Source organism: Mesoplodon bidens, assembly GCF_964165515.1.
Source record: "Mesoplodon bidens genome assembly, chromosome: 17".
NCBI lineage: Eukaryota > Metazoa > Chordata > Mammalia > Artiodactyla > Ziphiidae > Mesoplodon > Mesoplodon bidens.
In genome coordinates this window covers 48,373,890-48,396,751 of record NC_138174.1, presented here as the reverse complement: position 1 = coordinate 48,396,751, position 22,862 = coordinate 48,373,890, and the positions used below count along the sequence as shown (strand labels likewise).

Here is a 22,862-nt window from a genome sequence, read left to right as displayed (position 1 = left end):
TTGGTGACAACCTAGAGGGGTGGGATAGGGAGGGAGGGAGGGAGACACAAGAGGGAGGAGATATGGGGATATATGTATATGTATAGCTGATTCACTTTGTTATAAAGCAGAAACTAACACACCATTGTAAAGCAGTTTTACTCCAATAAAGATGTTAAAAAAAAATACCATATGCTAACACGTATATATGGAAACCAAAAAAAAAAAAAAAAATGTGGTTCTAATGATCCTAGGGGCAAGACAGGAATAAAGGCACAGACGTAGAGAATGGACTTGAGGACACCGGGAGGGGGAAGGGTAAGCTGGGGCGAAGTGAGAGAGTGGCATGGACATATATACACTACCAAATGTAAAATAGATAGCTAGTGGGAAGCAGCTACATAGCACGGGAGATCAGCTCGGTGCTTGGTGACCACCTAGAGGGGTGAGATAAGGAGGGTGGGAGGGAGATGCAAGAGGGAGGGGATATGGGGATATATGTATACGTATAGCTGATTCACTCTGTTATACAGCAGCAACTAACACAACATTGTAAAGCATTTTACTCCAATAAAGATGTTAAAAATAAAATAAAATAGATACCCAACAAGGACCTACTGTATAGCACAGGGATCTCTGCTCAATATTATGTAACCACCTAAATGGGGAAAGAATTTGAAAAAGAATAGATACATGTATATGTATAACTGAATCACTTTGCTCTACACCCGAAACTAATGCAACATCATTAATCAAGTATACTCCAATATAAAATAAAAAGTTAAAAAAAATACTACTTTTGTTTCTGAAATATATGTGAATTAGTTATTAAATAGTAGAGTAATAAAATTAAAGTTAGTGTATTTATGTACACTCAGATAAATGCATAGTATTTTATTTTTCTTCTCCAAATTAACTTTAGATTCAAATTTATCAAATATCTGTGAATTAATTATTAAATATTAGTGTAATAAAATTAAAGTTAGTGTATTTTATGTACACTCAGATAAATGCATAATATTTTATTTTTTTTCTCCACATTAACTTTAGATTCAAATGTACCAGCTGTCCAGGCTCCTTCATGACTATCACAGAGATCTCTACAATCATCTTGAAGAAAATGAAATCAGCCCCAGTCTTTATGCTGCCCCTTGGTTCCTCACATTGTTTGCCTCTCAATTTCCATTAGGATTTGTAGCCAGAGTTTTTGGTAAGAGATGCTGATGATCCAGTGAAACAGTGTTATTTATTCCAAGAGATATACTTCTAGCCATAAGGTGCTCCAATTGTTTTATCAAGCATTACACAGAATTGCAAATTGCTAGTGGAATTTACTAATTATGTCTGGCTCTATTCTGAGAGTAATTTGAAACCATATTGGTATTAAATAAAATTGAAATTCAAAGCGAAAGAAGAGCTTCTGTATTTAAGTAAGCTGTAATGGAGTTCTTATTTTCTTTTATACCTAAAAAATCACAGTATAATGAATTAAAGATTTACTCTGTATGATTTTTTAGATTTTTAAACACATCTTTACTACCTCTTTTTTTTTTTTTCCTTCCCCACTGTCCTCTTCAACCTGCATTCAAAACACAGAGAAACATGTTCTCTAACTGGGTTAACAGAAGTACCTTTTTCAATGTTGTTTCTAATGGCATTTCTTAATGTGACTTTTTGTTAACAAGGTAACTGAAGTTCCCATTTTATTGCTTAAGGGACCCTCCTCTCATGCCGGTGCAGGGGTGGTGCCCATCTGTGAGACTGGGTGCACAGGCAGTCGGGCCCGGGGCAAGTTGTTGAGTTGCTGCCTTGCTCCACAGTGTAATAAAAAGAAAGTGTGACACCGCTTATGCTCCCTTATGGGGCCTTTAAATCTATTCACATGTCTTCAGTTGGGTTTGTCTAAACTCGTTATTTAAAAAGCAAACTTTTTTAAAAAAAACAACTCTTTGCCAGAGGTTTATTCTAAGGTTGAGAGTTCGATGACCTCAGAAGGGGCTCCCAGTTTTTATGTTCTGCTCATCTATCTGGTATCTGTGGTGAAAATAGTCAATATTTATAACTGTGCTAAATTGGAGCTTTTTTGTCAGATTGTAAGTATTGGCCCAATTGTAGGTCACTACCAGGATTAGAAAAAAAATGGACTAGAATAGAATACAGAGAAAATATCAGTCGTAGGGAAAAATGTTTGGAGAAACTTCAAATTTGAAGATATAGATGTAATATGTGTACGTACACCAGGTTACAATGTACAGTGTCTTTCTTTTTTTTTTTTTTTTTTTTTTTTTTTTTGCCGTACACGGGCCTCTCACTGTTGCGGCCTCTCCCGTCGCGGAGCACAGGCTCCAGACACGCAGCCTCAGTGGCCATGGCTCACGGGCCCAGCCCCTCCGCGGCATGTGGGATCTTCCTGGACCGGGGCACGAACCCGTGTCCCCTGCATCGGCAGGCGGACTCTCAACCACTGCGCCACCAGGGAAGCCCTACAGTGTCTTTCTTATTGGGGGCTGTGGTTTTAAACGTTAAACACTGCATTAGCACTAATACAATTTATAGGCAAAGTGCAGCAAAATAGTAAAACCGATATGCACAGAATCAAATGTTTACCAAATTTCTCTTCTTGAGTATACACGATTGCTTTTCTCCAGGGAAGTTTTCTTTGGAGCTTGGGTTCCTATTTATGGGTCTTCTATAAATCTTTTCATTTATATATTTGCTTCTCAGAAAATAGCTTATCATATCAAAATATTTAGGGTATCTCTAAATATTTAGGGTATCTCTCTTTGATTTACCCTTGGAAGCTTGATAACAGAATTCAGGAAACACATCTCCCCAGTCGTCTGTTTTTTGCTAAGAGAATATGAATGTTGCCGTCAGCTCTACAGTAGGTGCTCCATTCTTTTCTTAGAATTTAGTGAAGAATAGAGACTGTCAGCAAAGGGAAAGGTGCGTGAGCAAGAAGAGTGACCGTGTTTGAAGTAATTGTTCCACGGTTCCCTCATTTTTAACGACCCCCGTTTATTATTGATTGTGGAATGGCATGGATTGAGAGGAATGCTCATACAAAAGTATTTAGTACTTTTCAAAACTATTGCATGTTTGTATTTGTTAGGAAGCAAAGTTCAGGGTTAGGGTAGCTTTTCTTTTTCTCTTCTGATTTAGGTTATATACTGGTTTTGATGTTTCTTTTAAAGTTTTTTTTTTTTTAATTGCTGCTCTAGTACAGTCTTTAGAATTAGACAGTCTTGGGTTTACATCAGTTTCTAGCTCTTTTATTAGTTGTTTGGCTTGCACACATATTAACTGGTTCATTTAGTTTTTTATTCTGGTCATGTGAGTTTAAATAGTCCTAATTGGTTATGTTGATTTGTTTCTGTATTCATTCCCTTTGTGAAGGAAAATCTAAATATCAATGGAATCAGTGTTTTTGAGGTATACCTAGTCTCCATTAAATTTGTCAGTAAAACTTATAAATGCATGGACAAACAGATATATAATTTATCTTTTTCTTTTTACCCTGCCCTTATCTGAGGTTCCTAAATAAGTAAGAACATTTAAACAACTGTTTATTTGTTCCAGTCATATTATTATTTATTTCAGATCTAGGTGATTTTGACCAGTTTTATTTTGCAAAATATCCTGTGGTTCTGTTGCAGTAATTAAAACAACCCCCCCCACACACACAAAAAAAAAACACACCAGAAAAACCCATTAACACACAGAGGTCACTTTTTACAATAGTAGATGCATAATTTTGATCATGAAAATTATATCTCTTTTTTTCAGATATTATTTTTCTTCAGGGAACTGAAGTTATATTTAAGGTTGCCCTCAGCCTGCTGAGCAACCAAGAGGCACTCATAATGGAATGTGAAAACTTTGAAAATATTGTTGAATTCCTTAAAAGCACGCTCCCTGATATGAATTCGTCTGAAATGGAAAAACTTATCACCCAGGTACGAGTTAAATGGTAACAATAAGATATAAGATTAGACAGCAGTTTCTCTACTAATTATTTATTAAATGTTTTAGCATAAAGATGTAGTTTTGCTTGACAGGGTTTTTTTCTTTTTGATTTGATCAAATATATTTTATCTAGAAGCAAGACTATTGTGTAATTTCTCCCTTGTGACATTGTTTGTGAGGCTGTGTCCGGGCAAGGTGGTTCAGTGCTACATCATGAGTTTTTCAGGAACCTTCCAACTTAGACCAATGGTGAGACTGAAGATAGAACTGGCAGAGTTAGGAGTACCTAATAAATAAGTAAGCTGAAACTCACTTACCTCTGTAATATCATTAATTCTGTTTTAAAATATATAAGGAGTATATGTGACAAGAGCACAGACTTTCGAATTAGACAGTCTTGGGTTTACATCAGTTCCTAGCTCTTTTATTAGTTGTTTGGCTTGCAGACATCACCCTAATCTTCTGAACCCTAGTATTCTCACCTCCAAAATGAGACAATTCTGATCCAAGAGGTTTTGTGCGGTTTAAATGAGACTTGCTGTATCAGTCAGGGTCCCTTGCAGGAAACAGAGTCTACCTCCAATGATTCAAAGGAAGGTACCATTTACAGGGGTGTAGGCAGGGTTAAGGGATCTTGGCACAGGTGTCTAGGTACCCAGGAACTAGTAACAGAGGGAAACTGTTCATACCCATGGTGCTTCTCCCATCAGGAGAAGGACGACAGAACAATGTTACCGGGCCTAGCGAGTGCCAGAACTCTGGAGGTTGCTGTGTTCTTGGTGAGCCAGACAGGGAAGGAGCACCCGACCTCTTTCCCCTGCCACCCCCCCACCTTTTTTTTTCTTTTTTTGTGCGGTACGCGGGCCTCTCACTGTTGTGGCCTCTCCCGTTGCGGAGCACAGGCTCCAGATGCGCAGGCTCAGCGGCCATGGCTCACGGGCCCAGCCGCTCCGCGGCATGTGGGATCTTCCCGGACCGGGGCACGAACCCATGTCCCCTGCATCGGCAGGCGGACTCTCAACCACTGCGCCACCAGGGAAGCCCTCCCCTGCCCCTTTTGATCTCCTGATGACTTTTCCCATTGGCCATACCTAACCAGAAGCCTGCAACAAGGAAAACAGGTCACAGGGGTCTGCCTCCCAGGGTACAGAGAATGGATGAGGGCAGAGAATGGATCTGGGAAGCAAATGGAGGGTAATCAGCACACCATATATCTAGTCCCTGGCTCTTCATAGGGACCAGGTAAGTGGTAGTTATATATTGTTGTTCAGATGACATGAATACACTTAAGACCAGATTTGTAGATACAGCAGTCATGCCTTATGAGTACTGATAACATTTAAATTGACCACTTTCCTAGAGGCCCTTAGGGTAGCAGATAAAAGACAAAGTTTAGAGCAAGAGAAAGGGAGTTCGAGATCTTGTGCTGGTGTCCAGCTATCTACTAGCTGTGTGACTTTGGACAAGTTACAACCTCTCTGAGTTTCAACTTCCTCTCCTGCAAACTGGGAATAACATCGTTTTTAGGAGCAAATATAACCAATTCAGTTGAAGAATTTTGTACACTATGATTCACTCTATAAGAAAAACTCATATTATTACACATAAAATTTTCTTTCCACTACATGGAATTGAAATCACAAGCAGCTTATTCTGTAAATACCTATGAACAGTTTTTATTTGTTAAAATGCTCTGGAAACTGAAAAATATAACTTTTACTTACACATTCACTTGTTTACTAATTTTTCAGAAGTATCTTTTTGGACTGGCGAGCAGCAATTGTGCTTTTAGAGAGAGACGATACCTGATTTGAAATCAGATCACCTCTCTTCTAAAATTAATGAGGGAATTGCCTAGCTTTAGAGATTATTACTACGATTAATGGATAGAATTTCTAGGCTGGTAGATTTGGACTTGATATTAGAGATAATTTTCTAACAAACAGAGTTGAATATGCAATGAACTGTTAATATTAAAGGAGACTTTGATGAATAAATAAATAAAGTTTATTTATGGTCACTGTAAAAAACACAAATAATGCAGAACAGCACCAAGAAGAAAGTAAAAGTAACTACAGATCTCAACACCTTGAGATTGAAAGCCTTTTACATATCCTTTTATAATCTCTTTAATTATATACACAAAAAATATGTATACAGTTTTACTTAAGTGAAATCTTACTATACATGCTATTGTATAACCTGATTTTTTAATAAAATATTTGCAGAGTATTGGATATTTTTCCATGCCAATAAATGTAGATCCATACCCTCATTTTTAATGGTTGTGTAGTAGTCCGTTGTGTTCATACCCACTGCGTAGGGAAAAGATGATGCTTGTTTGAGGGGAATAACCAGGTTGTCTCGAAATATCATTTAAATTCTAAGACTTGAGTATCTCTAACAGTAGTAGGGTAAGTAAGCAAGTGAGATTTTTCTCACTGTAGGTTTCTTTTCTCCCTACACTGTTAGTGTAGATACAGATGCTTAAATAGCAGCGGCTGCCTCACTTTCCCTCACCAGTTTAGACTAAGGAGGAGTTGCCTGTCCTCTGACTTCTAAGCAAACTGGGTGGCGATATGGGAGAGCAGAGGTAGCCCCAATTCAATAGCTCTGTACAGTGCCCAGGGTTTCTGAAGATTTTGAATTTAGAAGATTCTCTCTATGGTAGGATATGTCAGTGACTTCCAAGAGGCTCACGTGGATTAGCAAGTAGATGAAAATATTTAGCATGAGACCTTTCTGCCCCATTGACAAACAATTAGAAAGGCTTTTGGTCTCGTTATTATAGAAATACCCTTTGCAATTGTGCTTATAACCAGCAAAGATGATCCGTAACTCAGGTAAGAGTTACTCAGTAACTAATGTTGTTTATGTGGTGGGCTACATTTTGGGAGACCATTCCTAGATTATGTATATTTTGGTTGCAAAATATCTTTGAGCATTAACTTTTTCTAGAGTCTTGGCCTCATCATGAGAATGTTTCATTTGTATAGAAATCATCTGTTTGTCCTTAACTTGACAGTCACACTTGTTATTCTTCCTTTTGATATGTCCTACTATTCTTCATTAATAAGTATTGGGAAATCTACCTGAAGTACCCTAGATACACAGACTGTATCTTGGTGCACATCCTGAAGGTCAGACTAACCCACGGTGTTTTCATGGCAGGTTTTTGAGATGGATATTTCTAAACAGTTACATGCCTATGAGGTGGAGTATCACGTGCTGCAGGATGAGCTCCAGGAATCTTCCTATGCCTGCGAGGAGAGCGAACCCATGGAGAAGTTGGAGAGGGCCAACAGCCAACTGAAAAGACAAAATATGGACCTCCTAGAAAAATTACAGGTAAAGAGTTAACAATTTGATCAAAAACGCACTTGGATGCCTCCTTGCCTGCACCGAACCATACCAGAAAGGATAGAGCTGTGGTGTGGATTGAACCATTGCTGACTGTGGGCCTGTGTATCGGACTGTGTCCAAGTGCTCTGGGGGCTGCAAATGCACATATCAATTTGAGTACCAATTGAGAGAGGAAATCTGCTCTCACAAAATAGTTAAATGGCAGCTGAAAGCAGAATCTCGTTCAATACCTATTGGGTGTTGTACATTTTTGGTTTCAGTTCAAGGGAGGAGGGAAGCTGGGAAAGCTCTAGGGGACTTGGCCTGGAGCTGGACTCCAGAGGGTTGGTGGGAGAAAGGAGTGACGCGTAGTGGGTGTTTAAATAAGGAGGATGTGGCAGAGTAGTAGAGGAAGCTTAACATCAGTGTAAGATTTACGTTGGAGAGACGTGGGATAAACGGGATGGAGACAGAATTGTAGATGACTTTCAGGGTCAAGCAGAAGAACACGGCTTTAATCATGTTGAGAAGGAAATCTCTCGAAGTTTTTGAACCATAATTTAGAAAGATCAATCTGGAAATCTTGATGAGGACAGATTAGAATGGGGAGAGAAGGTGGGGAGAGAAGGTAGGGCGACCAGCTAGCAATTATTTGTAGAAATCTGAGTGGGGATGATGAGAACTGACCAGAGTAAAACCCACAGAAAGGGAAAGAAAAGGAGACATTTTTGAGAGAATTGAATTAAAAAATTGGTAACACATAATCCCTGCCATCAAGGAGTTTACAGTTACTTTGGAATATAAGATATTAGCTATTTGTCAATGCACCCTTACCAATGTGATAAGCGATTTAGTATAAATTAATATTACGCACCTGCAACCTGTATGAAGTGCTCTGTGTATCCAAGCCCTGAGGGGTGGGGCTTCAGTGTGACCGGAGGATGGGGAGGTGAGGTGGTGAAGCTGGGGGCTGGGGGTTGGGGGTTGGGGGAGGTGGAGCTTAAGTGCTGAGTTAGAGCTTAAATGTTCCACAGCTCATTGGTTTCTGCTTACCCGCCACTTCCCCAGCACTGCGCACGTCCCCACATTAGAGGACACTTCGATGTGCAGTGAATCCTCTGACAAAGGTAGCTAGGAAAGAAACAGCTGAGAAATGAGGGTCTCTAGAGTAATTGCTCCCAGAGAAGGAACACTGGCTTCCTTCGCTTCATCTACGTTAGCTCTGGCCCATAGAAAATTTTATGCCTTTTCCTGTTCAAAAAAAGAGCCAACAATGTCTATTTTCAGAAAGAAAAACAGTTGGGGTATTGACCCTTATTGCTAGGATGTTTCAGTGGTGATTAATTGAGCATTTCCTTATTAGGGAAAGTGGGTTTGCACCTGCTTTATATTATAATGATTTTTATTAATGGTTACAGACTTTTTCATTCACAGTTCAATGTTCTCATCACCTCTGGGTTCCCAAGTTATGTGGGCACACCCGACACCTGTAAAAACTGATAGGGTCCCAAGTATGTGTTGAGAAAACCCTGCATTTCCACTCAGAGGGCAAAAAGCCTCTTTTAGCACTTCAGGGCAGTCAGCAATCTCCTGTTTCTCCCTGTCAGATTCCAGTCACTCCAGGAGAAGACCTGTGTGTGGAGTGAGGACCCTCACCACTGTGGGATGTTGATTTGATTTTGCATTTTTGGTGTATTCAGTGAAATGAGATGTATTTTGTTAGTACCCTAGTTATATTTTTGAGAAAACTAAAGAAATCTCCATTTCATGGGAGGTTTCAGAGTATTTGCTTCGTATACTGTTTTATTAAGTAATATGACATGATTCGTTAATATATGTAAGGTCTGGCTGCTGCTATGATGAAGAAACAAAACCTTCAAATTTTTGATTTGGAGGATTTTGCTTTTTGCCCCAAACAGATAGCTCATGCTAAAATCCAGACCTTGGAATCCAACCTGGAAAATCTTTTAACCAGAGAGACCAAAATGAAGTCTTTGATCCGGACCCTGGAACAAGAGAAAATGGCTTATCAAAAGGCAGTGGAGCAAATTCTGAAGCTGCTGCCAGCAGATGCTCTGGCCAATTGCGAACCGCTGCTGAGAGACTTCAACTGCAACCCTAACAGCAAAGCCAAGACAGGAAACAAGCCGTAACTGAAGACGTGCCACCCCAGCAGGAAGTGCTCTGAGGATGCTACCGACAGAAGGAGTCTGCATGCTGCTGGCCCAGAGCTGACAGAACCACTGAACTGGTTCCGAGCCCAAGTCAGAGCCGGTAACCCTCGCTCTCCTTAGAGCATGCAAGTTCTAAGCCATTGTACATATGTAGACTGTTTTTTGCTGTCCTTATTAACTATGTACATATATATATAATGGACATAAAGAGTTCATGCTTTCACATAAAGGAGTGGATATATATTTAGAGCAGTTTTTTTAAAAAAAATCAAAACTTCATGAAATCCAAACCAAAGGGAAGTTAAAATGAAATTCCCCTTGGACACCTGTGAAATCATTTGTTTTTGTAGTGAAACAAAGCTAGAACATCTTTGTATATTGAAATATACTTGAAAAAAATGAATGTATTTTTTTCTCCAAAGAACAGCATGTTTCACTCAGTGGTGGAGAGGTGGAAACATTTGTATAGCTTTATGTGCATCTGTCTTAAAATCTACTGACATTTTATATATATATATATATATATATATATATATATATGAGGAAAATGACTGATTGCCGGTCAAGCTCCTTATGGGTTTTTCAGGAAAGTCGGGGCCGTCCCCTGCTGCCTGCTTTGTGCCAACGAGCATGTTGCATCTACATGCATTTTTGAGTCTGGTCAGGCATTACTTTAGGTGTGTGGAAGGAGAAAGCAAGACTGTGGCTGAGTTTGCCCACCCAGCTCAAAGTGAAAGAGAACACTACTATTTTTCTAGTAAATTCGACCAGCATTGTTACTTAAACTAAAAATATCAGTCCTCAAAAATTTAATTTAGGACCTAAATTGTCTAGATCTACTTTCTACCTTTTTATTTAAATGATTCCTACAGTTGTGAATGAACTCCCCTTTACTTGGTGCCACAGTTGGTGAGAAGGATTTGCCATTTCCCACTAAAATGTAGGCGCTCTTACCTTAGTTCTCTCTACCTTAAATGGAGGATAAGGAAATGAAGTTATGATTGGTTTTCTAAAGATGAGTACTGCGTTGAGATACCTTTTTTTTTTTTTTTTTTGCCAATTGACAGGTCTGATAAGCTTGTAATCATCTTCCCCTTCCATGTGACCATTTATGAGAACTGTGGAATATTTTAAGTAAACTGTTGAAATCCATGGGAAGGGAAGGAGAAAGCCCTTCTAAAACCTACAACTCTGCGTTTGGACTCCTGACTTTCTCAGTCTACAGATAGATTATTCGTGGACATTCATGCATGCTGGGTGAATGGAAGGAAAGTAACTTAAAAACTTAATTTTTAAGTTACACATGGAATTTCTCCATTTCAGAGATGATTCTATGATAGTGCCTTGGAAAGTTGATAACAGTGTTTTTGCCTTTCCAAACAATATTTTTCGTTACTGCTTTTTGCAGTACTTGTGTTATCACGGATGGATTACCTGGGATAATTTTCTTCAGAGGGAGTTTGTTATACACAGGCTACAATGTATTATAGAGTAGAAGAATAAAGCTCTAAAGGTTTCAGAAAACCTTGATGAGCAGATGATAAGCATCTCAAACCCATTACTCAGTGTAATATAGTGACTCTTGTTACAAATCAGCATGCCCTCTAATCCAGGCAGTTTCTCAAAAGAAAATGAAGTCTTACTAGTAAAGTTAACGTAATTTCTAGGTTCTAGAAAATGCTGACCCAATCAGTTGGGGCCATCAACTCTTCTGTTGCTTGGATTTCCCTCAAATTTCTCTATTTGTAGGAGAGGAATTTTCCTATGAGGAATATGACAAATATTATCTGGTTACTGTCTGGTGATGAAAATTACCTCATGTGTAATACACAGGTGGTAGCCAGGGAATCTTCAGGTTGGGAAAAGAAACTTTTCCTTTCAGTTGTTCTGTTTAAAGTAAATTTTATTCTGGATGTTCAAAGTCAACGTTAGAGTTGTATTATGGTGTTCGGAGCTTAAGTTGTCTTGGATACAACATTTCTTTTGAAAATGAATTTTTCTTTTGTGATCTTTTAAATGTTGCAACGATTATGCTTCATGCATTGTTACATCTTCATCCTATTAATGTAATGTCTAGTTCATTTCCAATAAATACATTGCTGCAGTTTCCTTGGCTTATTGGTTTTACTTTTGTTTGTAGTAAAAGAGAAGAAGGTCTTGGCTAGAGTCCTTTATAAAATCTGCATGGGTTGGATTGTTGCTACTTAAAATTTGCACACTAATAATTCTTTGAATCAGAGACAACAAAGATAATTTTTAGAAACATTTATGAAAGTACATGGTCAGTCATTCAGTACTAATTTTCAACTTCTTTCCTAATGGAGCCTTTTGCTGATAAATATAAAAAAAGACAACCACACTGACAGTATTGCATTCTACCTCTTTTGTTTTTTATGCCCCCTCATAGAGAGCAAGAGAGAGAAAGAGGATAAGAAAATACAAAATTTTTAAATTGGGTTAGCTCCCTAATAAAAGGATTAAAGGCACTAATTGATGGATATATGAATGTGTTTACATAAAAAATATGTTTCAGAATATTTTCAAGCATGTTTGGACTTCAGCAAAAGGATACTGTATCTTCTTGCTAACTTTAGGACTAAATCCTTTAAGTATTTTGTACTATATGTAGTAGTTTGAGGAGTCAGTGTAGGCTTAGGTAGAATGGTCTCTTAATATCCATGTTAATTTACCCATTTTATCACCATTTCAGCACTTCCCACCCCACCTGGGCTGGATTACAAATAGGAAATCTGCCACCTGCATTATTTAGTCCTCTACCATGATGCATCACTCTTATTTGCTTTGATATATTGAGAAAAGCACTGGGTTTAAGGTCAGATGTTTTAGATCTGAGTCTTGGTTCCACCCCTTTTATTCATTCACTCAACAAGTAATTTGTGTAAGCCAAGCTAGATGCTGAGTATTCAGAGGTGGAGAAGATACAGTCCTTGTCCTCAGTGGGCTTGTGGTCTAGTGGCAGGAGGTTAACTAGAAAAAAAGAGAGTTTATACTACAGCAGGTATGCAAAGTAATCCACTCATTACACTCAAGGTGACAGGAGGGGCTAGGAGCACTTTGGAGTGGATGACAAGTACTCAGAAGAGGTGGTGCTTGCCCTGAGCCTAGAATAGCCAGTAAAGTTGAGCAGGTTTGTGTTTAAACAACAGATGAATGAGAGAAGATGGTGTGTTTCTGAAATCAAAACTCATTCCTTAATCCCAAAGTACAGTTAGTGTTCCCGTAGGGGAGTGGTGAGAGAAGAGGCTCCTGACAAACAAGGGCTTTTTTAAAAAAAATGTATTATTAATAGACTTTATTTATTATTTTCTTTGCTGTACGCAGGCCTCTCACTGCTGTGGCCTCTCCCATTGCGGAGCACAGGCTTCAGACATGCAGGCTCAGCAGCGATGACTCAAGGGCCCAGCCGCTCCGTGGCATGTGGGATCTTCCCGGACCGGGGCACGAGCCCGCGTCCCCTGCATCGGCAGGCGGACTCTCAACCACTGCGCCACCAGGGAAGCCCCGAGCAAAGGCTTTTTCATGAAGGTCTTAGCAGACCTTGTGAGGAAGTTTGACCTCCACCTAGAGAGAAATTGGAGCCATTAAAGGCCAGTAACCTGGAGAGAGAGACATGCTCAGATTTGTTCCAAACCACTTAATACATCTGGACAGAAACTAGGGACTGGGAGACTGCAGTTAGGTGAATGCCATCAAAATCTAGGCCAAAAAAATTAGTAATAGCCTGGTCTATGGCAGTGGCCTTGGGGAAGCAAGTCGGCCTAGATTGCTCTCTCTCTGATATAATTGGTCACCAAAACCCACTAGTTTTGTCTGCTAAATATTTGTCCATATCCCCCTGAAACTGAGGGTAGTTATCAGATCCCTTAAACTACAACTTGCCTAATGAGTAATGAACTTAACCTGCCTACACTGATCAAGCTCAATTTAATTGTTTTTGTGTGTGTGTGCGGTACGCGGGCCTCTCACTGCCGCGGCCCCTCCCGCCGCGGAGCACAGGCTCGGGACGCGCAGGCCTAGCGGCCACGGCCCACGGGCCCAGCCGCCCCGCGGCATGTGGGATCTTCCCGGACCGGGGCACGAACCCGCGTTCCCCGCATTGGCAGGAGGACTCCCAACGACTGCGCCACCAGGGAAGCCCCAATTTAATTGTTTTTACAAAAACTTGCGTGTCCTCCAAGCGTCACGTAGCCTAAACAATAAGATGTTTGCCCAAGCTTTCTTCAGGAACTTGGATTCAGCTGTGTCCAGTTAGAGCTCGGGCTGTTTAAGACTGGGTGGGACCGATGATCCTCCAACTGAGCATGTGCGAGTGCCCGATGGGTGGCGTTTTGAAGTCAGAAGGCCCCAAACTCCACCCTCAGAGCGTGCGCCCCAGGTTCAGAAGCGCGCGGCTTTGCTGTGCCTGCTCAGAATGACGATTACCGTGCCTTTTCCTTCTCTTCAGTCACCTTTCCATGCTCCCGAGGCCTCAGCTTTATCCCTGAATACCCCAAGCCTCTCACTTTCTGGGAAGCGAATTTGAGGTTTGTTCTCCAGTCTCCTCGCTCGGCTGTCTCGCGGATAAACCCCTTCGCTGCTGCAAACCTCGGCATCTCAGCGTGTGGCTCGCCGCGCGTCTGGCGGAAGAACGTGGTCCTGTAACATCCCCATCGCTTTTGCAGGTACCTTGTTCATGTCCTTGCTCTGGTGGGTTAAATTGAGACCAACTCCATTTCTAGGGGCTCTGAAGTCACAGACATTGAGCTACTTGGTGTTTGTTTTGATGAGTGAGAAATGCAAGCAGAAGGTGGGGTGGAATGTCTCAGTCAGATAGAGGAGAAGGATCTCGGATAGAGAGGGAATCAGCTGGAAGCATAGGGAAAAAGCAACGGAAGAGATGCTGAGGGGGAGTTTTTGGAGTGAAGCGTTGGTGACTCTAGTAGCCTGGTCTCCCTCCAATCTACCCATGACATGCAGTACTGTGGCAACTTCCTGGGGTTCCACCTGATGGAACCACATTTGCTTCGCTGCAAACCCTACTTCAAGGTGAGCGCAGCACCAGAGGGCCTGGCAAAGGGTGCCTGCCCAGATAAGGGTTGTCATCGCTTACCCGGACTGCGCTCACTTCAGGCAGAGGGACCTTCCTAAAACATGAATCTCTCCAAGTCTATCCTCAGTTTAAAACCCTTCGAGGGCTCGTCTTCCCAGGATCATCTAATCTTTGAGACGACCCACTTGGCCTTTCGTGAGTGTGTCCCTGGTAGCCTGTCCAGCTTGATCTCCTGCCTCGTGCTGTGCTCAGGTCAAATGGTTAAGCTCCGTCTCGGTTCCTGAACTGGCCATCCTTCTGCTTCGCCCCGGCTGCTGCTTGCCCTGGGGGGTCTGGGAGTGCGCCTTTCTTCCTGCACTCCGTCTGGCTCACTCCTTCAGGTCACGCTTAGGTCTGTGTTGTGGGATGAACTGACCACCCGCCCTGTAGCCAGGGTGTAGTATCATAGTGTGGGCCACCCTAGGGGGGGTACTTCACAGACAGCTCAGGCCCCCCCAGAGGGGATTATGCATATTAAAAAAAAGCTAACGTCATCATTACTCTGTCATAAGAAAAATGTTAACGGATTTTAGGTAAATTGAGAGGTAGGTGTAATTTTATTCAGCATTTTATGTTTCTTGGTGGCCTAGTATGGGGGGGGTATTTGCTAGATGTCGGGATCTCAAAAATGTCTCTCTCCTAGCTTAAGTTCTTACCTGATAAATTCATAGTTCTTATGAGAAAAAAAATCAGAATGTACTGAGTGATACTTCGTAAATTGTGAAAAGACTCTGGTGCTTTACCCTTTATCATAAATATGTGCTATATGCTATGTGCTATATATAATTTATAACATATGTAGTATATTATTCTCTACCTTGTTTTAAAAATTTTTATTTTATATTGGAGTATAGTTGATTTACAATGTTGTGTTAGTTTCAGGTATACAACAAAGTGATCCAGTTATACATAGACATATGTCCATTCTTTTTCAGATTCTTTTCCCATTTAGGTTATTACAGGATATTGAGTAGAGTTCCCTATGCTGTATACTAGCCCTTATTGTTTATCTCCTTTACTTTAAATATAACAATACATGCTACAATATAATAGGGCGCTCACACTGCCTAATTCAGGAACACTGTTTTCAAGGCTGGAATGTGGAAGGTGCTCCATGGAGCTGTGTAATATAGCAGTTGATAAAGTATATTACATATGAAAGATTACACATATACATATTATACTGAGAACTGAGACCGTGTATCCCACACAGCTTATGGGCTACATTAACATGATTTTACTATTGCATTGTTTTCACTGACAAAATTTTACTGTTTCGGGAGACCCTTATCCAGACAAATTAATTTATTGTTCATTACAGGAACTTCCCCAGAGACCCTTAAACGTTTCAATAGGCAGTTTATCCCCCAAGACTCTTTGAATCCCTCACCTCAAAATTCTCACCTTGCTCTTTCACCAATCTTAAACTATTATATCCTGATCTTTACCCAGTCTTAATCAAGCTCCACGTTGAAATACTTACCTTAAACTTTGCTCCTGAGTTACAAACAATGCTCTATGGAGCTGGTGTTCTCTCTTACTGTGATAATAAACTCAGCTGTATTTTATCAACGGGTTGTGTTGTGGTATTTAGGAGCTGCTGGGCATTCAGTAATATTATCTGTTCTATACACAGATACTCCATGAGACACGTGCTGTTATTTTCTCTTTTTCCTCCTTACTTTATCTCATGCTTCATTTCTATTTTCTTACCCTGGTCCCCTTTTCCCCAAGCCGTGTTTTATCTCACATCTCTCGGTAATTCCCATCAACATTTCATACCATAACTGGTGGCTCCTAAGAATAGGATAAGTGTTGACTTTCCTAGATGCCAACAATATAAAGCAGAAAAAAAATTTTTGAACTATTACTCTCATGGATAAGGTCTATAAGTGTCAATACCCGGGCATTCGGAGGAGGTATCCCCTGAAACCTCATATAAAGGAAACATGAGATTCTTTAAAGTAAAATCAGCAATCTTTGCTCTTATCTGTAAGGTTACTTTAAGCAGAATAGCACCTGGATCTGAGAGCTTCAACTGTGATCTAATTGAATATATTTGCATAACGAAGGGATGACCAGGTTAAACAGAAGAGGATTGATTAGTCTTGGGAAGACGGAAGAAAGAAAACCAGGCAGGTTTTGGCAGTCCAGTGGAGGGAACCTTAGCCAAGATCCCTGGCAGGGCTGTCTTCATTGATAAATGGACACAGCAAGTCCTGGCCTCCAGAAATCCAAGTGTTTTGGATGGTCTGACAAGTCTGTCCCCGTTGTGACATTGATGTGTCTGTGATGGACGGAGGCCCCAAACATCCAGTTCATTGTACTCCCCTTGTTTGAATGTATGTCCTCAAAGCAGCCTTCCATTTCCGATTGGGTGATGCTCTGTCATAGAGGCCAGGCTAGTTATGAAAGCACAAATACTCAAGTCCCCGACAGTCTGTTTTTCTATCTACATTAAAAACAGGAATTCTGAATTTTTAAAATTGTAAAATGCACATAACATAAAATTTACCATCAATCCTTTTTAAGTGTACAGTTTAGTGGCATGAAGTATTCACCTTGTGCATCCATCACCACCATCTTTTCATCTTGCAAATCTGAAACTGTACCTTTGAAATGATAATTTCACATTCCCCCTCCTCTCAGCCACTGGCAACCACTCTACTTTTGGTCTGTATGAATTCAACTACTCTAGTACCTCATATAAGTGGAATCAGACAGTATGTTTTTTTGTAACGGGCGTTTTTTTTTTTAGCATAAGGTTGTCAAGGATCTTCCATATTGTAGTATACATCAGAACTTCCTTTTTAAGGCTAGTATTGCATTGTATGCATATACTACGTTTTGTTTACCCATTTATCTGTCAGTGGATACCTGGGTTGCTTCTACCTTTGGCTATCGTGAGTAATGCTGCTAGGAACACAGGTGTATAAATATCTCTTTGGGATTCTGATTTTAAACATCAGTCTCAGGACTGAGTTTTTGGGAGTCCACTCCTGAGAAATGAATATGTGATTTGTGTGCTGATAAAATCAATTGTTGAACCTTCAAGGCCCTGAACTAGAGCAAACTCACTAAGGTTAGTGACATGTTTTGGATGATTGTTTTGATTATATGAAAAGAACCCTAGAATGTGCAGCTTGGATGCTGGGCAGATTGGTTTTCTTAATAACACTACTGCTTTTGAAAACACAGGGAAAGAGTATTTTTTCTAAGAGATGTTCAAATATTGCTAATATTCAAGTTTTCTTTTGCAAAGGAAAAGTCTTCTGTGGTCTGATGTTGGTCCCCTTCTCAAATTGAGTTAATTTGTACATTCGTAAATGTTATTTTCAATAGAACATGCTATTGTTCAGAAATAATCGTTTCAGTTAAACATGCATCTTGTAGTCTGTGTTCAGGAACATCTCAGGGGGCTTTACAAAATGAAATGCAGGAATTACTTGGGCATATTCAGTTTTCCTTATACATTTATATTCTGTTTTGTCTAGCCCAACAATCACTCTGTTTGAGTCCTCTCTGTTCTCAAATTTAGTCTTTCTGTACTAAATTGGATACTGTGGGAAGAAATCACCATTTACTGTTGAATAAGTCTATTAAAGCTATGTAATTAGAGAGTTCTTTTATTTTTTAACATCTTTATTGGAGTATAATTGCTTTACAATGGTGTGTTAGTTTCTGCTTTATAACAAAGTGAATCAGCTATACATATACATATATCCCCATATCTCCTCCCTCTTGCGTCTCCCTCCCACCCTCCCTATCCCACCCCTCTAGGTGGTCACAAAGCACCAAGCTGATCTCCCTGTGAATCAGAGCGTTCTTTAGTACTTTAATAGTACTTATATTTAAAGTCACAGGGCAAGGCAGGAAGGGATGTCCCAGTGACATGAATGAGTTAATATGCTTGATTTTTCTTCCCATTTCTTCCGAAGCTAAGTTTATTTTCAAACCTGTATGCCTTTGAATAAACTCTCCTAGATATTAAAAGAATCAAAAGAATATGTTTTACGTGCTGTTTCTGTGAAGGGATTGCAAGCCAGAATACAAGCGCAAATTTGGAAAATATACTTGCTTACAACTGTAGTTTTCTCTTCCTCTGCTCTTTCTGAGCCTAGAGGAAGTTGGCAAGACTTATTAAGAGCAGAGTCCTCTGCCTTGAAAGTCCCTGCCACAGCAAAACACCACTTCCTGAGAAACGGCACCAATCCCGTTTGAAGGCTTGTTTGAAGGGATGACAGCTGTGCACTGTTTCTCTGTGCAAGTTACCTTTTCCTGTGACTGGCACAGTCTGATAGCACGAGTCAACTTTCGTGCTTTTGCAGGCATTTTATCGCGCTGAGTTGTCACCAGCCCCAGAGTATGTGTGTCTATGGCAGGTGAAATAGAAGAACTGATTGCACCCAGTGCATTTGGGGGTTGGTAACCACATGAATTGCTGGTAGCATCTGTGAGCTCTAGTTCCTCTGGTTCTGTAGCCAAGACACTTGGACTATCTCAGGAGTCCCTGAAATTTATTCCTGGAGAATGTTTATAGCTGCTAAAAGATAAACGGGTTCTATGGCCAAATACGTTTGGGAGACAATCAACTGAGCAACATTACACAGAATTCTCCACTGCAGGGCTTCCCAGACCCTTAAACCTGCCGTGGTTGTTCAGGAGGTGCACGGTGTGGACAAGGCGAATATATTAACCTGTGTCGTGAGCACGGGGTTGTCAGCATGTGACCAGGCTGAGTTCTGGCTCCTCCACTTAGTACTTGTTGACCTGAGGCCAGTGAGCAAACTCATTAGAACTGAGTTTTCTCATTTGTAAAATGATGGACTTCACCTAGAGCTTAAGGCTCCACTCAGCTGTATGATTTCTGCGGTAATTGATTTTCCAAAGCTCCAGCTAAATTAAGGCACCTGGAAAGAGAATTCTGGTTTTGCTATTTGGTCTGTCATAATCCATCTCTATCTCATAGACGGCTTTCTAAAAAATAACATAAAATGAATGACCCAAGTAAATATTTTTTTACCAGTAAGTTTTTTTTTTTTTTTTTGGTAAGTACTGCAAGTCAAGTTGAAACTGTATGGTTAGACTTGTTTTTTTTTTTTAAATGGAGTATAATTGCTTTACAATGGTGTGTTAGTTTCTGCTTTATAACAAAGTGAATCAGTTATACATATACATATGTTCCCATATCTCTTCCCTCTTGCGTCTCCCTCCCTCCCACCCTCCCTATCCCACCCCTCCAGGCGGTCACAAAACACCACCTAGCTGATCTCCCTGTGCTATGCGGCTGCTTCCCACTAGCTGTGTTTTACGTTTGGTAGTGTATATATGTCCATGACTCTCTCTCGCTTCGTCACAGCTTACCCTTCCCCCTCCCCAGGTTAGACTTGTTTTTTAAAAAAATAGATGAATAAGTCATTTTTCCCCTCTTTATTCTTGGTGTTGGCACATACTGACTGCCTTTTTACTGTAGTCTTGCCTTGTTTCCTTGAAAGATATACAGAAGAATGATACATATTTTCTTCTAATTTAACCAAGAAAAATAAATTTCATTTTAAAATTCTAGTTTATTTTTAAAAGCCTGTAATCTGAAAAGATAAAGACTATATCATCAAATATATTTACATAAAGGCTTAACTCTTAACTGTTACTTTCATGACTCTATACTCAACTTCTGTCATGGGGGTGATATTGATCAACCTTCTGTGAATGAATAAACCTTGGTAAATAGCGAAAGGCCCACTTGTGTAAGGAAAACATTCCCGTGTTTCTTCTTTACTCTCACAATACTTCCATGCTCCCAACACTTCTGACACCAGGTCTGTGGGTTTTCCACAAATCCAGCAACCAATTCTATGACACCAGCTGAGCATCCTATGATTTAATTCCATTCTGACACTATTTACCTGGAGATAGCATCACATCCCACAGGCTAAGACTTCAGTCCCACAAAACATTCCCCACTTCAGACAACAGTTGAAAGTCCCAGTCTGTCACCTGTACTGACTGGCTATAAATCAGGGCTTTCTTGATCCCCTCGTTGGGCTCAGTAATTTGCTAGAATGGCTCACAGAACTCAAGCAAACACTTATGTTTACCAGTTTATTATAAAATGATATGATGAAGGATATAGATGAACATGCAGGTGGAAGAGATTTGTAGGCAAGGTATGTGGGAAGGGACATGGCACTTTCATGTCCTTTTGGGGAGCACTGCTGACCCAGCACCTCCAGGTGTTCATCAACCCAGAAGCTCTCTGAACTCTAAACTTTAGGCATTTTATGGAGGCTTCGTTGCTTAGGCGTGACGTATCACTAACATAGTCTCCAGTTCCTCTCCCCTCCCCAGGGGATGGAAGGTGGGTGGAAAGTTCCAAGCTTCGAATGATGACTTGGTCTTTCTGGTGACAAGCTCCCATCCTGAAGCTATCCAAGAGCCCTCTAAGAGTCACCTCATAAGAACAAAAGACACTCCTGTCACCTAGGAAATCCCAAAGGATTTAGGAGCTCTGTGCAGGAACTGGGGCAGAGAAACATATATGTATATTTTTTCTATGATTTTACAATAATAAACTGGCCTTTTCTATTGTCACTGTGCTGTATCTGTCCTCCCTTTGTCAGTGGGGAAGTGCATGTTGTTACTCATAAATAACAAACACATCCAGTAGTGAGGTAAATTGCAAAATTCATTCTTTTATTCACTCAACAAACATTTATCAAAAACCTCCTGTATGCAGGCCAGTTTGCTGAGTTCTGAGACAAGAAGAGGCAATACAATATAGTGGGATATGTATCAAGCTAGATGTGATGAGGTAGTATTACTAGAGCAAATAGGGGACCACCGAACCCAATCTTGTGGGATCAGGAAAGCCTCTTAATTAAATGAATGGAACTGTAATAGTCATTTGTCTTTGTCTACATGACACTGAAAGAATTTCAGGCTTAAATTGACCAGTGTCTTCTAGTACACAGCACTTCACTAGAATATTGCTGATTAAAATAATGAATTTTATTGTTATTTTTTCTAAGTATAGTCAGTATAGGGAATTACAAAACCCTGCAGATTTTAAGAAAACTTACATCACTGCTACCATCTACAAATAATTATTAATACATTGATATATTTCCTTTGTCATCATTTCCATGCATTATGACATAGAGTCATAAATACAATTCTGTATCTGGTATTGTTAATATGATAATGTACATACATCATTAGAAATCTCTCAAATCTATATAAGCATAATATTTAAATGGCTACTAAAATGAACCAAATTTTACTACCATTTTCCATACTTATATAGTTTCATACATTCTTCAGGTAAAATCATGTGATTTCAGTCATTGAACCTACCTACTAAGAATGAACTTAAAATAGCCAACTGTTTCCTGTTTCCTAAAATCTGTGCCCTAAAGATTGTATTTGGCATTTCCTTCATTATTAAGTAAAAATAGTGCTTAGAGTACACTTCCTAGTGTATGGTGAATTAAGCATATCTGTAGATTATCTAGGCAAGCAATGTAAATTAAAATCTTTTTTCTTAAAACAGAATTTCTATGCTCCATGCATTTTAGATGTGTTTTGGCCCCCATATCATAAGGCAGCACCTGAAAAATAATTTTTTAATCTAGTTCAATGTTTCCCTGGAGAGAGTAGAGAATATATGTACCATGGGTAAAACGATAAAATTTGCTTAATATATACGGACATAAGTTCTATTGAAATTGTAATAATTTTCCACTTTGGGCCAGAGCCCAAATATTAGCCAGAGCCCTGTGTAATCCAGTCTCACCTTCCTGTAGCTTTCAAATTCTACATCAAAGTAAAAGAAACTTCTAGAAAAAAAAAGACCCAATTTATAAACCACAGCTCTACTTCTTAAATTCTCTTGACTCTGCCACAGCTGGAACCTTTCATTCTCAGCTGGCTACCAAAACTTTCCCCAACACTCATCCTGAGAAGCTTTCCAGTTCTCTATTTTATAGATCCCACTGGCCTCTCTGCTTCTTTTAGTCTTTTCCCATCCTCATCCAGTAAGCAAAAATCCTTCTCTCCAGAAGCCCAAGGAGAAGGTCATGGTTGTGGTCATGTCACCTCCAAACTATGAAGCTGTTTTTGCCACCCTGGACCCCTTCTTACCCCAATGCTCAACCCCCTCACCCCCAACTGTGCCATCTCAAATAATTAACATCCACAGCCACAAAAATAAAATCTGAAAATATACTCTTTTCCTAACCCTAAACCACTGAAAGAGAAGAGATTCATGAGCTGTAAATGCAGCTTTATTAAATGCAGTTGTAAAATATATGATG

At 40.0% G+C, this 22,862-nt stretch overlaps 1 protein-coding gene across 3 annotated transcripts in view; it reads left to right on the top strand.

Annotated features, from left to right (window-relative positions):
- TBC1D4 (TBC1 domain family member 4) overlaps window positions 1–11,560 on the top strand; it is a 223,689-nt gene extending 212,129 nt beyond the window's left edge. For all 3 annotated transcript variants that reach the window (XM_081214741.1, XM_081214742.1, XM_081214743.1), the window contains exons 16-19: window positions 1,030–1,189; window positions 3,766–3,935; window positions 7,117–7,293; window positions 9,207–11,560. In XM_081214741.1, coding sequence (XP_081070867.1) covers window positions 1,030–1,189; window positions 3,766–3,935; window positions 7,117–7,293; window positions 9,207–9,440 — 741 coding nt within the window. In that variant the 3' untranslated portion in view covers window positions 9,441–11,560. The remainder of the gene's footprint in view (window positions 1–1,029; window positions 1,190–3,765; window positions 3,936–7,116; window positions 7,294–9,206) is intronic.
- Window positions 11,561–22,862: the final 11,302 nt, after the last annotated feature.